Below are 17,857 nucleotides of genomic sequence, written 5' to 3'. Positions count from 1 at the left end.
TAGCAGTCTTCCTCTAATTGGTTAGCTCTTCCCTTAGCTGATTGAAGCTATACTTCCTTCAACCATAACCGATTAAAATCAGCTTTAATCAACTAGAAATTTTTCGAATTTTGAACTTCTCCATTTTGGGTCCCTTCAATGATCAATTATATTTTTCAAACTTGTTTTTGGTACTTGAATAAACTAGAACTTTATGCTCTAACCGATTAATCAGACTTCTTAACCGATTAACATATTTCTGTTTTGCTTTACCTTATCACACAGCCATGGTCCCTTGTTAATTAGTTACCAAGATTCTGTTTTGTTCACTACTTGCTCTTTCCTTATTGATTGATTAACTCTGCATTAAGTTTAGCATGCTTCTTGACTTGCCTTTAATGGATAACTTTGTTAAGGATATTAAATTAAATACTACATACTTAAGTAACAAGGTTAGATATTAACGAATGAGGAATGTTTGTTATCGTCAAACAGATATAGAGTCTACACAACTTGTCAATTGGATGGGTCATTTTCTCTCCATGGGAGGCCGCCTGACTCTCATTAATTAAGTGTTGTCCAATTTGCCCATGCATTACCTTTCACTCATTCAGCTTCCGGCAACTGTGAAAAAGAAACTAGAAAGCATCCAAAGAAACTTCCTGTGGTCTGGTAGCTCGAATAAGAGAAAAATGCATTATATCAACTAGCACTCAATTTACAACCCAAAGGACTAAGGGGGTCTTGGAATCACAGACTTTGGTATCTAAAATCGAGCTTTTCTTAATAAACAGTTGTGGCGTTGTACCAGCAATCCCAACAGCCTATGGAAGGAGGTTGTCTTAATGAAAAACAAGCTCGATCCATATGCTCCATGATGCCTTTTGAGAAATCTTTTAAGCCCTCCCTTTTATGGAAACACATTACTGAACATTTGCAACCGTCTAGCAAATTTCATGATCTGGTTTCCAATAGTTTCAATCACTCTCTTGGTGACGGCTCAAAAATCTCCCTTTGGAAGGATGCTTGGATCGAGGATTTTCACATAGCTAGTTTCTTCCCAAGAATCTTTGCTCTAGCAGTTGATAAAAAGGCCACCATTACTGATTCGGGTCGATGGGACGACAAAAAGTGGATTTGGGATATTAAATTGCGAAGACAACCCTTAAGTTGGGAAACTAAACAATGGACAGATCTCAAACCCTTCTCCAAAGCACCCATCCTCATCCCTCTGATAAGGACTTCATCATTCGGAAGCCAACCTTTTGTAGAGCCTTCTATGATTCCCAAAATGGACCAGACAACCTTTGGAAGCTCTTATGGATCGGGTTAGCTCATCCCAAAGCTGAAACATTCTGTTGGCAGGTTCTCCATGCGAAATTGGCAGCCAAGGCAATCTTGATGGACAGAGGTATCATTAGTAGTGATGCAGCCATGTGCACCTTTTGTAAGTCTTTCCCTGAAATCCCTTTTCATCTTCTCTTTAATTGTGTAACTGCCTGGGAAACTTGGGTTGAATGTTATAGCAAATGGAATATCTAATGGGTTGCTCCAAGCAGTCCCACTTCATTCTTCACTGCATGGATGTTATACCTTTGCCCTTCTCAAAAAAGAGACTCTTGAAAAATGCTCTTCTTTGCATCTCAGTGGACCATTTGGCTGTGTCGAAACAAAAATATTTTCAGAGGGAAGACTTTTAACTCCAAACAGATTGTGGACATCATTGTCCTCTGACATTCTTTATGGTGCAAAGGCAGATGGAACTTAGGGCACATTCCAACTGACACTTGTTTCTTTCAACCCACTACCTTCTCTAACAATGCAGTGAAAGCAAGGCAAAGGACGAATGTCATATGGGAACCACTTCCACTCGGCACCCTTAAACTTAACATTGATGGAGCTGCAAAAGGGAAGCTAGGGCCCATTGGCATTGGCGGACTTCTTCGTGACCACCACGATTTCATAAGAGGAACCTTCTCTCACCACATAGGCATTGAAGACTCCAACTTTGCTGAACTTCAAGCCATCCATCAGGGACTTAACTTCTTTTTTGCTTCACCATGGGCATCTAACCACCAGCTGGAGGTTCTACCGATGTCATCCTTTGGGTCAAGGACAACACCAAAGTCCCTTGGAAAATGAAGTTCACTTCAAATGCCATTAAACTCTTATTAGGAACAACATTGGCATTGTTAAGTTAATACTTGCATGATAATGCACACTTGTCAAGCTTTTGTTATACCTTGCTTCATTGTAGTGGTCATTAATCATGCATGTTTTCTACTAATTCCATCACCTACGTGTATAGCTGCATGAGTTTGTTGTCTTTATGCCATAACACCTGTGTCTATAGTATGTTACAAGTGTTAATCATTCCTGCTGCATATTTAACTTGTACTTTAATCTGATCAATGAAGCATACTTGCAGTTTCTTGTAACCATCGATAGTTTTTCTTTCAAGTTTTGTAAGCCTTTCTGTTTTAGTTCTATAACAGAGCATCTTTGTCATCTGGTTCTCTCTTATAGAATAGAAATATATCATGGTATCAGAGCTCTTGCAAATATAAGATCTCAGTTGGACCTGAAATACCAAAAAAAAAAAAAACCACCATACATCTAAAGTCAAGCCACCATTCTTCAAATTTCTCAACCTTCAGTAATATGTCGACTCCCACTGTTTCTCACCCATCTCCACCAATCTTTGATGGCAAAAATTACTCAGTGTGGGCCATTAAGATGGAGGCCTATCTCAGAGGATATGACCTCTGGAATGCCATAGAATCTGAGGAAGAGCCACTTGCGTTGAGAGATAATGCAACAATTACTCAGATAAAACAGTATTCTGAAGAGGTAGCAAAGCGATACAGGGCTTTGTCCTTCATCCATGCAGCTGTGTCTGAGACAATATTTAGCAGAATCATGGGTTGCAAGACTGCAAAGCAAGCATGGAACAAACTCCAGGAGGAGTTTCAGGGCTCTGCAAGAACAAAACAAATGCGAGCTCAAAATCTTCGAAGAGAGTTTGAGCTTCTCAGAATGAAAGACAATCAATCTGTCATGGATTATACTGATCGAGTTATGCGTCTGGTAAATCAGATTCGCATGCTAGGTGAAGACTTGCAAGAGGTACGGATTGTTGAAAAAATTCTTAACAATGTTCCAGAAAAATTTGAAGCAACAGTGTCCTCTTTAGAGCAAACTAAAGACTTGACTCAACTCATTGTTACTGAGCTAGTGAGTGCACTTGAAGCTTATGAACAGAGGAGAATTGCACGTCAAGATGCTACTGTGGAGGGTGCATTAGTTGCTAAACACAAAGGGAAAGGCAACATTGATTCTGGCTCTAAGAAAAATTTCAAAGAGAAAGATAAAAAGCCTTACCAACCAAGTCATTCATCCAGCAAAACAAACAAGTTTAAAATGTGTTCTTATTGCAAGAAACGGAACCATGCAGAAGAACACTGCTGGTTTAGGCCAGATGCTAAATGCAAAGCTTGCAGTGAAGTTGGTCACATGGAGAAAGTTTGTAAGAACAAACAAACTGCACTAGAAAAACCAGCAAAGGAGACTAAAAAAGCTGTAATGGCTGAAGAAACATTGTTTATGGCACTGACAAATTCTCATCAAGTTGATAATCTTCAATGGCTGCTCGATAGTGGATGCTCCAATCATATGACTCCTTTTGAAGCTATGTTTGTTGATTTGGACAAGAATTATAGCTCACAAGTTAAAATAGGCAACGGGCTTTACCTACATGCGGTAGGAAAAGGGACAGTCAGTGTGCAAGCTTGTTCTGGCACCAAGCACATCTCTGAGGTTCTTTTAGTTCCAACCATCACTCAAAATCTGTTGAGTGTTGGACAAATGGTGGAAAACTCTTATGTTTTATTGTTTCAAGATTCTGCATGTACTATCTATGAACCCACAGGTGATTATTTGATGACTATTCTAATGAGAAACAGAATCTTCTCCCTAAATTGGAATGATTCCTGCATGCAAGCAACCACAGTTGTTGATGAGACAAACTTATGGCATAAGCGGCTTGGGCACTGCAACTATCCCTCTCTTAATCAAGTAAGTTTCGCTGGTTTACTTGATAACTTACCTAAATTGTCTAACAAAGGTCCAGTTTGCAGTGCATGTCAATTTGGGAAGTTGTCAAGGAAGCCCTATCCTCCAGCCAGTAGGAATCGAGCGAGAATCAAGCTTGAATTGGTTCATACTGATGTAGCAGGTCCTATGAAAGTTGAGTCATTGGTTGGCAGTAGGTTCTACTTAATATTCATTGATGATATGTCTAGATTTTGTTGGATTTATTTCCTGAAAGCAAAATCTGAAGTATTTGAAATGTTCTTGAAGTTTAAGGCCAAAGTAGAGCTTGAGACAGGTTGCAAGATAAAGACCTTGAGGTCTGATAATGGAGGTGAATATACCTCGAATGAGTTTTATGAATTTCTCCTGAGTACTGGAATTTCTCATCAACTCACTGCACCATACTCTCCTCAACAGAATGGTGTTTCTGAGAGAAAGAATAGAACAATACTTGAAATGTGCAGATGTTTGTTGTTCGAGAAGAATCTGCCCAAGAAATTTTGGGCTGAAGCTGCTAGCACAGCAGTATATCTGCTCAACTTGCTTCCTACTAAAGCCTTAATGAACAAAACTCCATTTGAAGCTTGGTATGGCTTTAGACCATCTGTTGATCATCTTCGAATATTTGGGAGCATTTGCTACTGTCATGTGCCAGACACACAGCGTGATAAGCTTCAACCAAAAGCTCACAAGGGTATTTTCATAGGCTACAGCACACAGTCAAAGGCCTATCAAATTTATCTACCAAAAAATGACAGAATAATTATTAGCAGAAATGTTACATTTGATGAAGCTTCCAACTGGAATTGGAACACACAAACTACTGCCAATAATCAGGTGCCTGCTCCTATCTTTGTGAATACAGATGTGCATGAAAATGATGTGGTTGCTGATGAACCAATTTCTGATGATAACATTGATGATGAGCCTGTGAAAAGGTCACGGTCCATTTATGATATTTATCATAGTAGCTTTGTGGCCATAGCAGAGCCAAACACATTTGCAGAGGCCATGCAACATCCTGAGTGGATAAATGCTATGTTTGATGAACTGGAAGTGATTAACAAAAATCAAACTTGGAGCTTGGTTGACAGACCATCAAACCAACATGTTCTTCCAGTCAAGTGGGTGTATAAGAGGAAACTAAATCCTGATGGGAGCTTAAACAAGAACAAAGCTCGCTTAGTCGTGAAAGGGTTCAGTCAAATACCAGGTTTGGATTATACTGAAACTTATGCTCCTGTTGCTCGCTATGATACAATTCGTTTACTGCTTGCTTTATCTGCTGCTGTGGGTTGAAAGGTGCATCATTTAGATGTCAAATCTGCCTTCTTGAATGGAGTACTTGAAGAAGAAATTTATGCTGAGCAGCCTGAAGGGTTCAAGTTGTTAGCTGATCAAGACAAAGTCTACAAGCTTCACAAAGCTTTATACGGCTTAAAGCAGGCTCCCAGAAGCTGGTACAGCAGAATTGATAGTTATTTATCCAAGCAAGGCTTTGTGAAAAGTTGTAATGAAGCTACTCTCTTCATTTTGAGTACCAAAGATCAGCAACTAATTGTCTCCTTATATGTTGATGACCTTTTGGTTACTAGAAGAGATGATGCTGCCTTGGATAAATTCAGGAAGGAAATGCAAGATGAATTCGATATGACAGACTTTGGTCCAATAAGCTATTTTGTTGGACTGCAAATCACACAATTAGTTGAAGGCATTCAGTTGTCACGAAGAAACTATGTCTATGAAATGTTGAAGAGATTTGGAATAAGCCAATGCAAGCCTATTTTAACTCCTTTGGTTGTGAATGACAAACTCATAATTGACAGTGGAATTCAGCTTCAAAATCCATCAATTTATAGAAGCTTAATTGGAAGCCTTCTTTATGTATGTTCCTCAAGACCTTATATCATGTCCTCTTTGAGTTTTCTTTCAAGGTTTATGTAGGAGATTGCACCATGCTGCTGGTAAATGAATTGTAAGGTATCTTAAAGGAACCTTGGATTATGAAATTCATTTCACAAGAAAGCAAGACTTCAAACTCACTGGTTTCTCAGATAGTGATTGGGGAGGAAACTTAGATGACTCTAAAAGTACTTCTGGCTATGTGTTTACACTTGGAAATGGAGTATTCTCATGGAATTCCCACAAGCAATCAGTGGTTGCTCAGTCCTCATGTGAAGCTGAATATATTTCAGCTGCTGAAGCTTCAAACCAGGCTGTTTGGTTGAGAAAACTACTTGATGACTTGTATTTTCCTCAGACTCAAGCAACTAACATGTTCATTGACAACAAGTCAGCAATTGCCATCATAAAAAATCCTGTGTATCATGGGAAGACAAAGCACATTAGGATTAAATCCCATGCCATTCGTGATGCTGAAAAGAATGGAGATGTCGTCTTCCACCATTGCAATTCTGATAGGCAACTAGCTGATATAATGACCAAGACACTGCCAAAGCCAAAATTTGAGAGTCTTAGAAGCAAACTCAGTGTATATGTAAGTATTAAGGAGGAGTGTTAAGTTAATACTTGCATGATAATGTACACTTGTCAAGCTTTTGTTATACTTTGCTTCATTGTAGTGGTCATTAGTCATGCATGTTTTCTACTAATTCCATCTCCTACGTGTATAGCTGCATGAGTTTGTTGTCTTTATGCCATAACACCTGTGTCTATAGTATGTTACAAGTGCTAATTATGCCTACTGCATATTTAACTTGTACTTTAATCTGATCAATGAAGCAGACTTGCAGTTTCTTGTAACCATCGATAGTCTTTCTTTCAAGTTTTGAAAGCCTTTCTGTTTTAGTTTTATAACAGAGTATCTTTGACAACTTGCTCTCTGTTAAAGACTAGAAATATAACAATTCAATCATTGAATTTATTTAGACAATTTGAGATGTTAAGGATGGAAGATGATGAAACTATTAAGAAGTTTTTTGGGAAAATGATGAGTATAGTGAATCAATTGGGGTTGTTGGGTAAGGCTATGACTGAGGAAAGGTTGACACATAAGATGCTGCTGAACCTTTCAGAAAGGCATGAATCCAAGGTTTTTTCCTGAAAAGATTCCAAGGACATTGCTCAGTTGACTTTGAAAGAGCTGGTAAATGCTCCGGAGGGCCTTGAATAGAGAAGAGCATTTAGGCAAAAAAGTATAGTTGACAGTGCCTTGGTAGCTCAAACTAGGAATCTCAAAGTGAGCAGTAGTAGCACAAGGAAGAATGAAGTTGTTAGGAACGATAAGGATAAGAAAGTAACTGATGGAAAATTTGGAAAACAGAAGCAAAAGTATCAACCCAGTCCTCACTACAAGAAAACCACACATTCGGTAAAATTTTGTTAGTACAAACCCAATGTAAAATGTAGGGTTTATAACCAACTTGGTCATTTTGAAAAAGTCTGCAAAAACAAAGGTTCTAAAGCTAATGAAAAGGCTGCACTAGTTAAACAAGTTGAAGAATTTTAGGAGATGTTATTCATGGCTAAAGAAGTCGAATATTCAGTCAAGAAGAATTTGTGGTTGATTGATAGTGTCTGCTCAAACACCTAACTGGTGATGAGAGTTAGTTTTCTACCTTGGACAAGAGTTATAGGTCCAAAGTAGAGATTGGTAATAGACCTTTTTGAAGATACTTGGTATAAGGACTGTTATGGTTGAAACTTAGTCAGGTAATAAGTATATTTCTAATGTCTTTTTTGTCCCTAAGGCTAACCAAAATTTGCTCAGTGTTAGACAGCTTATTGAGTCTCATTATGCTCTTCTTTTCAAGGATAAATTTTATACAGTGTTTGATCCCANTTCCAAAAAAAAAAAAAGTAGAAATATTGCCTCCTCCAGTCCTCCAGCTTCTTCCCCCTTTGTTTTTTCTTAATGCCGTCTTTGGCTTTGCACGTGGCATATGCTGACATAATGCTGAATCCACGATGTGATGATCGCAGAAATTTTCAACAAGAAGCCAGTTCCCTTCACTGTACGCAGATATAACAATTAGACAACTATATGCATGTTTGGACTTAGTCTGCTTGACAAATTGCTCTCAATCTTTTTTTTTTTGTTACTATAGTCATCCCTCACTAATTAAGCTATAAATGCAAGGACGTATCAGTCTTCTCTCTCCTTGTTCTTGATTGGTAGTCAAAATTATTAGAGATATGGACAGAGGAAATTCACTTGAACATACACCAACCTGGGCTGTTTCGCTTGTTTGTTTGTTTATCTCTCTCATTTCTTTCACCATTGAGACTGTTCTTCATTACTTAACCAAGGTAACCCTGCTTTTTTCATAAGTTGATCGAATTAATTGACGAATATTGATAAATGTTTTATCTGATGATAGTGTTTGTATCATTCAGCTTTTAAAAAGAAGGAAAAGAAAATCCCTCTACAGAGCTTTAGCAAAGATCAAAACAGGTTGGTAGTGGTACACTCCTAAACTCGCAATAGAGTCTGCATTTATATTTATATATATATATATATATATATATATATATATATATATTATTTGTGGTCTGTTTCTCTTCTATCCTTGGAAACTTCTTGCATAGGCAAAATATTCATGTGTTTTGATATAATTTTTTTTTTTTTGCAATTCGACTCAACATTTGCGACAGAAATGATGAAAATGGGGTTCATATCTTTTCTTCTTGCAATATCAGAAGCACCCATTTCAAAAATTTGTGTGACTGAAGCCATAGCGAACTCCCTTCTTCCATGCAAAGATCCTGAGGAGTTCATTGAACCGGCTCTTTCAACTGAAAATCAAATTCCAGGCTCATCAGAATCAAGTACAACTCTTTCTGTTGAGTATGATGAACAAGAATCCTACTGCGAGGCAAAGGTGAGAAATGTTGAAGGACTGTAGTTGAAAGTTGTGGTTCTTTCGACTTTTGAATCAGTAATCGCTTGTTCATCCAAGGTTATCATGGACTAATACCTGTTTGTTGGTTGACAATGGTACAGGGAATGGTGTCACTGATCTCAAGGGAAGGAGTCATGCAGCTAAACATCTTCATCTCAGTTTTGGCAGTGTTTCACATTCTTTATTGCGTGTTAACAATGTCTCTCGGGCTAGTCAAGGTTCCAAACGTAATCTTTTCCTTGGGTGATTAATTGTTTTGCCTCTATTAGTTTTAGTTGCTGTGCTACAAACCTGAATACTATTCATCTTTGCTTAATTTTCAAACCAGCTGCCGAGCCAGTTGATCTGTGTCACGCAACTGTAGAAATATTAGGCAATGCTTCAAAAACAATAAACCTATTTGGTCTTGGTTCCCAGGTTGTGGAAGCTCAATTTCGGGGACTCTCTAGTCTTTTGTCTTTTGGTCGTTCTTGGAAAAGAAAATATTTGGGGTGTGCAGATAATTATTTTTTCTGGTCCAGCATGAGTTGATAAATGTTTAGTTTCTTTTATTGTTAGATTGGAATGTATGAGCATTTTGTCATCCTCAGAGTCAAAGACTATAAATCAATTCAAAAAGATCTTGGTGACGAGATGCCGTGTCAAACAATAAATAAAGGTTATAATATAATAAGCAAGGCTACCAGTTCCTTGGAAAAATGTGCAGAAAATCTGAGCATACTTGTTGCCTCTTCAAGTTAATTTGCTGACTTTTCTTTGGGGATAGAAGTTGATGGTTTAGATAGTTTAAGCTTCCCATTTATAGTATTGACATTTTAATAAATTTTTTGTGAAACAGATGAAGAGATGGAAAACATGGGAGGAAGAGACTAGAACCCTGGAATATCAGATTGCTAATGGTAGCTTATACTTGCATTCCTCAATTCAATCAAAAAGTTCACAAGCTTTTCATACCATGAAAGAACCAAGTTTAAGGCCTATGCAGTTAATTTGGCATTTTGCATTATGTAACCATGGCTTCAATTCTTATCATTTTAGTACTACTAATTTAGCTAATGTTGAAAGTGATATCTACTGAACAATTAGACACCCTATACTTGAGGAAACGATAAGAACATACTCACTTAACTGCAGAACACAAGTGAGAAGTCGTTACCTGATATATATATCTATATATATATTCAGTTCTCTGAAACTCTAGACAGCATCCAGAGTTGCGATGGGAAATGAAGTTTGTGGTGTAAATATGGAAGTGTGTGGAATAGAAATTGGACATTGATATATATTATGTCTTGTATGTTTACTGAAACTTACTCTGTACAGATCCAATGAGGTTCCGGCTCACCCGTCAAACATCTTTTGGGCAACGACATTTGAAACTATGGAGCAATCACTTTCTCTTGCTTTGGCCAGTAAGTTAAACTAGAATTTTGTCAATCACATGTATGTGATAAACTGAAAAAAGACTTTTCGTGTTGGAAATAGTAGTTAAAATAGAATAAATCTTTCATGATGAGCACCGTTAACATTGCATTTTTCTCTCTGATTTAGGTTTGTTTCATTCGACAGTTCAGTGGCTCAGCCTCAAAAGCTGATTATTTCACTCTTCGAAATGCGTTTATCCTGGTATATAAGATCTTCCAGACCCCATTGCCAATAAATTCATGATGAAATGTACAGAAATTTGGGCTTTTAGCTTTTATATACACCATCAAGAGCGAGTTAGATACCCCCAAGATTGCATGAGCTGAACTGAAGTTCACACCAGATTTGAGCAGGCCTCATCTTTGGATAGTCTCCTATATATAATATATTGAATCCTTCACGACTCTGCATCTAAAATATTCTTGCTTGATCCCACAGGCCAATGTTGCTGAAGGGAGTAATTTCAACTTCCAGAAGTTCCTTGGAAGAGCTTTCGATAATGATTTTGAACAGGTGGTTGGAATCAGGTAAAAATTTCTCTGCCATACAAATGATTCACAAAAGAATTAGTTGATCAACATACCACTGATACAGAAATTTAAGATTTGATAAGGACAATGGTATTGGTGAGAGCTAGAAAGGCATTCAGAATGCTTATTGGCAGAATGCACATTGCCATAGAGAAGAAACTTTTGAACTTTGAATTTGGAAAATGAGAATCTTGGCACTCTCTTTTGCAGGTTTTGGATCTGGATCTTCTGCATTCTTTTCATATTTTTCAATGCACACAGTAAGGCTTCTGGATTTCAGAATTTGTTAGGGTTACTCATATGATAAAAAATTGAAATTCTATAACTTTAGTTAAATAACTAGTACTATTTGAAGAGAGTCGTACTTTGGTTCTGATGCAGGATTTTATAACCATTATTGGCTACCATTTCTTCCTCTAGTGGTATGATCAACCACCCATCTGTCTTTTATCTTTACAAAGACATGATTAAAGTCTGATACTAACTACATTCTACTCTCACATTTTCTGTTGAAGATTATTCTTATTGTTGGTACAAAGCTGCAAGTCATAATAACCAAAATGTGTGTGGAGAGTCACAAGAATAGTTCTGTGGTTCGAGGGAGTTTCCATGTGAAGCCCGGTGATGAGTTATTTTGGTTTGGTCGACCTAAATGGCTCCTCCATCTCCTTCAGCTCGTCCTAATCCAGGTAGAGAATATCAATAACTAACTTGTTTATGAGCAACCAAAAATTTGATAGTAACAGATGCCAAATGTTTGGAGCTGATATATTTTGCGAGAAGACACTGTTTCTTAGCAAATGTTAGCACTTTCCTTTGGTAATAGAGGTGTCTATCCTAACATTAGTTAAATGGAATTTTACAAATGTGATAAGATCCTGAAAAAGGCTGTTGACCTTGATTGCAGAACTCATTTCAGCTGGCATTCTTTGCCTGGACATTGGTAGGTATTTTAAGTTGGTAAACTCAGGAATCAGGATATGTTGACATCCAAAGCTGACCTCTTTAACAATGACAGTATGAGTATGGGCTTAGATCTTGCTTCAATCAAGGAACGGAGGACTTTGCCATAAGGATTGTGATGGGTGTATTTATGCAGTTACTTTGCGGTTATCTTACCCTGCCTCTTTATGCACTCGTCACCCAGGTACAAATACAAGAACATTGCTGTGTCAAAATATGGGAGGTATTAGAGATTTTTATGTGTCTCGAACTACTATAACAGACCACAATTAGGAGCTAGAACTGAGAATGCTTTCAGTACATTACCCTACCACAACCCAAATTGAAGAATTGTTTCAATCTCAATTTTTTATTAACAAATAAGAAAAAAAAAAAAAAAAAACTTCCTTGGAAGAGGAAGTTGACTAAGATGGTCCAAAAAAAAATTTGATGAGCATGGAAAAATTAGGCACCTAGATTAAATCCACAGCTGGAACTTTAAGCAAAGGCTACACAGAATACAACCTAGTCATACAATTGCAATGCTTCAGAACAAATCCTTTATTTGTTTAGAACCAGAGGAAAAGAAGGGAAACAAATTTCCTTCATGGTTATGGAAGGATAGCCTAATATGTGTGCTTTGTAATCTCTAATCCAAAACAGCCATCCAGTGGGACTAATAATGTATTGGGTTTAGGATGCTATTATGCATGATTCAAGTATGGTTATAATTATTTCCCCCCTTCTGGGACAAATTACTCTTGCAGATGGGTTCTAGCATGAACAGCGCAATATTCACAGAAAGTGTAGTCAGAGGCCTGAAGCATTGGCACCATAAAGCAAAAGTCAGTCTTTCCAGGGACGAATCTACTTCAACCAAAAACTCACCAAACTCCTCACTTCCTGACACCATTAATGCATTAGTCATGGCTGCAAAGAATGAACATCCAATCTCAGCCATAAGCTATTCTTGCAATGAGATTACAGAAGATGATGTGCAGCCTTCCACGACAAGCACTCCAACTTCGGAAATCTCTAAAGAGAAAGCAACGCCCAAGACCATCACCGGAGGCAGCTATGATGGTGAAATCTCTTTTGGAAGCAGCTGGAGACAACCAGAACCAGGCAATGGCATTGGAGAAATTAGTCCAGCAATAGAAGAAGACACCTCCAGTTCAATGCTAACAAAATCTGATGAGCAACATATGAATATGTCATAATTTTTTCCGCACATACTATATACATTCCATAAGTTATTCAACATGCAATGTGACCTTTTGACATAACAAAATGTCATACTCTTTATCTTATTTTGAAGCACATTCTTAATAAAACTCTGTTGTCTTTACATTTTTGTTCACTAAAATTTTACAAAATTTCGCTTAATTTATTAAAAAGTTTAATAATGTGTAACCTGCAAAATGAGAAGACCATAAGAAAGGACATTGATTCAAAACATTCTATTTTTTTTTAAATCCACATATGGAGAAGAGAAATGCTAAGGGTGTATATATATATACACTCCTTGGACTTTGTCCTGCCGTGATCAAAACTTAAATAAGGACATGTGAGGGGACACTGATGTAGTAACACTAAATTAATAATAGAGAAAGAAATAGAGCATTTGGTTTGATGTAGTGTTAAACACACAGTGTTGAATTACTAAACTAAAGTTGACCTTGAGAATGATTCAGTTGAGATTTGGGCGATCATTCACTTTTAAGGTCATCAACTAGTTGATATAGTATTGCAGAATGAGGTGGCAACCACGTTCAGAAATCAGAATTAGTATTATACGGTGACATTTGTGTTTATCATTCTCCAAATCTCGTTCCTGCTAGCTGATAATTTGAACTTCTCGCTGCTCCTTATTCTCTCACATAATTGTTCATGAAAATAACATTAGAGAAAGAGAAATATATACAAGGGAAGAGATCAAATGGAGAGGCTAAAGCATTTTCTGAAACAACCAAGCAAATGCACAAGCAAATCAACAAAAATGAAAGTAATACATATAATGTGGATGAGAAGTCTCTGTTCAAAGCCCCAATAGACACTTATCCGTTTGAAAAAGGAAGAAAATGTGAAAAAATGCCGACTCCACAAAATACAAACTTCATATCTGGTCAAGAGAGAGCCCCCATGCAAGCCAACGCAAGCCCCACAACCAAGCCCAGCCCCATATTCCTCCCACTTGAACCTGAATTATCAGCAGAGTCTGGCTCATCAGCGGTTGATGCGGTTGAGTTAGAGTTGGACCCTGATGATGATTTCTTTGTTGCCGGTGAAGGAGCTTCAGCTGGCGATTTAGCTTCAAAAAACTCTGCGGGCAACAGCACCTTGTCCACTTGATAAATTGCCAGAGGTTTCTGCTGAGTTAGTGCATTGTTAATCTGCGTCTCAACTACCCCGGTTGACACATTAACCTGGTTGTTCTGGCCAGTGAAGTTGAGCCCGTAAACCCCACCATCTTGACCAGTAGCTTGGGTTCTAACTGGGTTGCTAACAAATTGAAGGTCGTTCAAAGAGTAGTATTTTGGCAGAACGTGGAACAAAACTAGTTGTACTTTTTTTTGCTCGTCGAGACTGTTGATTGTACCAGCTTTGAGGTTGTTAAAGGCATTATCTGTGGGAGCAAGAACGGTAAAGCCTTCGGTGGTGCTGTTGAGCTGATTTTGTATTTGGCTGCCGACTTGAGACTCTGCTAAAAGGCGAAGGAAGTAGGTGTATTGGCCATTTTTATCAAGGATTCCAGTGAAGTTTAAGGGGCCAGGGGGGGCAGGGGCGGGAGCTGTCTGTGCTAAGGCTGTAGAAGTGAAAAGTAGGAAGAGAGCAGACAGAGTGAGGGGAATGGAAGAAACAGTAGCTGAAGCCATGATTTGCTTGTGTTGGAGATGTTGTGAATGTGAAGGGGAGCCAATGGGGATTTTATGGGATAAGATGTGGGGAGTGGAACTCTGCTGGAATGAGCTGGCTAGACTCTTGAACAAGACAAAACCACTCTGTTAATGCAACAAAATAATGGGTTTAAGAAAACAGTTTAAAAAGGTTGCTGTGTGTTTCTAAACTTGTGAAATTTGATTGATTAACGGTGGTTGCTTATTGCTACTATTATTTAACGAGGCATGGTGGTTATCTCAGATGCCAACAAATAGAAAATGCTTAGCAAATCAAAGTGGACCAATCGACACTTGAGCTAATCAATCAGTCGTGTTGCTCGTCACTAATAATGTAAAATATTGTGTTAGCTGGGCTATTACAGGCTGGTGTCTCCCAAACCATACCTGGTCAGTTTATGAGTCTAGATCAAGGACTTGTGGCTGAGAGTGTTTTCATATTGAATCGTGGCTAGGAGTAGGAGTATTTTTGCATCTAGGGAGTAGTTTTCAGATAGCATTCGGGTAATTTAACAGCTAGTACTAGATCAAACTAAACCCAGATAAAAGCTAATGTTTACCAAACCTTCTTCTAGATCACCAAGGATGGTAGAAATTTGAGCTAAGCCGTCCAATCCTTGTCTTGCCCTACCTATTAATTAGTCCATGTCTGATTTCAATCATGTTTTCAAGAAGCAATGCACCCTGAATTTGGCAGCCTCGCAGAACATGGCTTGTGGGAGTAGGATATTCCATATATACGAGTAATATAATGCACAAAATATACCGTGCACAAGTGTCCAAAGGAAAGGAATTATGTTTCTTTAAACCCCATAGAGGGCAATGCTTGTCCCAATCGAATTACAGTTCGAATTTCCCATCCTATAGTGTCGGCTGGATGTGACTGCTACCCTGCTACCCTAATGCAAATATCTATAACATAATATAAAAGGAAGACCCAAATGAGCTTTCAAGTTGAACCACATTATGACCTTCTTTGAATGACAGTGGCTAAATATTATTTTTAAATATTATGATTTTTATGTACAAAGGATTTTCAAGGGTTGACATGTGGCATTGTAATTTGTTTCTGTATGGATGATATTTTGGAGTTTCAGTCAAGAGACTGGTATCATTCGAGAATTTGTGTATAAATTAGGAATTTTTTTTATTTGTAAAGGAAGGGTTTCTTGGGTTTTTGATTGAAAGAGAAGGGGCATTTCAAGTTTTTCCCTACCATCTAGAAGCTTCCCTTCCTCTTTCTATCACTTTGGTTTTATTGTTTGTTTCATACATATCTTTCACTCTCCCATTCTTATTTTTCATTCTCACGTTTCTCTCATCTGTTCTTTTTTTCTTTCTATTCGCCTTTTCCTCTCTCATGTTTGGTTTTCTACTATTTTTTTCTTATTTTCTTTCTCTCTACCTCTTTGGTTTGCTTCACTATGGTATTTTGGTTTCTTCTCTTCGATTGTGGCGTCTCTTCTGTTCTTTTATCCATTATTTTCTATTGATTTGGATTTGTTACATTTTTTGAGTTGTGCAGTCTTTTTACTTTTTCAACCGGTTCAGATTTTCAAATCTTTTGGTTTGGATGTGTTTTCCCTATATTTGTGTTGGTTTCAATTCCTTGCATTTTTCTTGGTTTTTGTATCTGTTTTATACATTTTGGGTTCTTCAGGTGGTTTAAGTTTTGAGATTGTTTGATTTTGGTGTCTTTCTTTGATGTCTCTTTGGTTTTGTCGCCTCTTTCGTTTTTACATTTCTCCGGCACTGTTTGGTTAGAGTTTTAAGCCTTGCAAATGTTTTACATTTGTGGATTTGTTTTTTTCTTTGGATATTTTAGTTTTATTACTCATAAATTTTTTAGTGATTTTTTATTAACATGTGTGGGTTAGATTCGGTGCATTTTGGTTGTTGTTATCAGACTTTGGTGCCTTCTTTAGCAGTGACAAGTTTCAGTATATCCCTATTTTGTCTTTTCATTTCTCAATATTTTGATTCTTTCATAACGATGTAAATGGTTTCATGTTTCTCTTATTTTTTTTCTCTGTTTTTATGTTTATTCTGATTTATAGTTACTGATTATGCTTACATTTTTTGTGGCATACAGGTGAACGATTTTAGCATCTATAGTTTTATGCATTTTTTTTACCCTGAGTTTTTTCATTTTAACCTCTTCATGCATGTGTATTTACAGAGTTTTGCTCTTCATGGGAATTTCATAAATGAAATCAAGACTCAATCATTAAAGCCACCACTTATAGTGTCAACAAGTAAGCATTATTGCATTTACTTGATTACTGTTTTATTAAATGTTTAAATTTAAAATTTAAGTAAGATGAATTAGTTCAGCTGTGGAATATTCATACTGAAATATGCATTTTGATATTCATTCGAGTTGGTGGTCACCAAAATGAAGTTTTGGGTATGGTAGCTACAAACTATACTTAAGTTGTTATAAAAATTCTTCTTTTGATTTATTAGTTTTTTATTCCAATTAGATAAAAAAAATTATCTTGGTTATAATCAATGTATCACTTTTCTTTGAAATATTTCAACTCTTTTTCTATTTCATGTGTTCTTATAAACATGGAGGAAGAACAAGGGGACGTTATTGAAAGAACGACAAATGTTGCAATCTCAAGCTATCGCCTAGGTTTATTTCATTAAGAATTTGTTGAACATTCTCTGAGGATGATGGGAAATCGTTGTGATTAAAGCTGAAGCAGGGGTGATGTGATTCATTTTGCACTATTTTACTTCTTTGTTGTCTAATGTTTTTAACACTTACAGTAAAATTTGTGAGTAATTAGTGATGAATTTTTTCACCTTTTCCTTTCCTCTCTTTTTGTAGCTGGTATTTGCTGATGTAATTCAGATTTGAATTTTTTTTGTCATGATAATTATCATTATTTGTCTCATTGAGAGATTAAATTTGTTGTTGTGATTTTTTTTTTTTTCAGTTTCATAACATATATGTTATAAACCATAATATTTGTTATATTTTATAAGATATTGGCTAGACCAAGACCGTTCTCAATCAAAAGGGGTTTATATTTATTTTGCATCATGGTTGGATCACAGTATTGGAGTTAATGATGTGAAAAAAAATTAATTATTTTTTTCTATTTATTGATGCAATAAACTC

General features: G+C 37.0%; 2 protein-coding genes and 1 long non-coding RNA gene across 4 annotated transcripts; 2 read left to right on the top strand and 1 right to left on the bottom strand.

Annotated features, from left to right (window-relative positions):
• On the top strand, positions 8,188–13,178 carry LOC18608789 (MLO-like protein 12). 2 transcript variants are annotated; one of them, XM_007043653.2, is made up of 14 exons: positions 8,188–8,340; positions 8,428–8,485; positions 8,686–8,912; positions 9,035–9,151; positions 9,772–9,832; positions 10,257–10,345; positions 10,485–10,559; positions 10,797–10,885; positions 11,099–11,148; positions 11,270–11,310; positions 11,404–11,577; positions 11,796–11,831; positions 11,907–12,035; positions 12,598–13,178. In XM_007043653.2, the coding sequence occupies exons 1-14, from the start codon at positions 8,227–8,229 to the stop codon at positions 13,048–13,050; spliced, it is 1,713 nt and encodes a 570-aa protein (XP_007043715.2). In that variant the 5' UTR covers positions 8,188–8,226; the 3' UTR covers positions 13,051–13,178. The 2 variants fall into 2 exon arrangements, with proteins under 2 accessions (XP_007043715.2, XP_017971805.1); XM_018116316.1 differs by having other exon boundaries at positions 9,035–9,160.
• LOC18608790 (fasciclin-like arabinogalactan protein 9) lies at positions 13,676–14,812 on the bottom strand. Its single transcript, XM_007043654.2, has one exon. The coding sequence runs from the start codon at positions 14,704–14,706 to the stop codon at positions 13,957–13,959; it is 750 nt and encodes a 249-aa protein (XP_007043716.2). The 5' UTR covers positions 14,707–14,812; the 3' UTR covers positions 13,676–13,956.
• LOC108660586 lies at positions 15,943–17,643 on the top strand. The gene is made up of 3 exons (XR_001926374.1): positions 15,943–16,154; positions 16,907–16,982; positions 17,305–17,643. It is a non-coding gene; the product is annotated as an uncharacterized LOC108660586 (long non-coding RNA).

Source organism: Theobroma cacao, chromosome 2 (genome assembly GCF_000208745.1).
Source record: "Theobroma cacao cultivar B97-61/B2 chromosome 2, Criollo_cocoa_genome_V2, whole genome shotgun sequence".
Taxonomy (NCBI): Eukaryota; Viridiplantae; Streptophyta; class Magnoliopsida; order Malvales; family Malvaceae; genus Theobroma; species Theobroma cacao.
This window is presented reverse-complemented; position numbering and strand designations above follow the sequence as displayed.

What these genes read in the sequence shown, in the direction of transcription:
- LOC18608789 (XM_018116316.1), top strand. Translation starts at nt 8,227, where the DNA reads ATGGACAGAGGAAATTCACTTGAACATACACCAACCTGGGCTGTTTCG. An exon ending in AATCCTACTGCGAGGCAAAG is followed by an intron (nt 8,913 to 9,034) that starts GTGAGAAATGTT and finishes ACAATGGTACAG; the next exon opens with GGAATGGTGTCACTGATCTC. An exon ending in GGAATATCAGATTGCTAATG is followed by an intron (nt 9,833 to 10,256) that starts GTAGCTTATACT and finishes TACTCTGTACAG; the next exon opens with ATCCAATGAGGTTCCGGCTC.
- LOC18608790 (XM_007043654.2), bottom strand. Translation starts at nt 14,706, where the DNA reads ATGGCTTCAGCTACTGTTTCTTCCATTCCCCTCACTCTGTCTGCTCTC.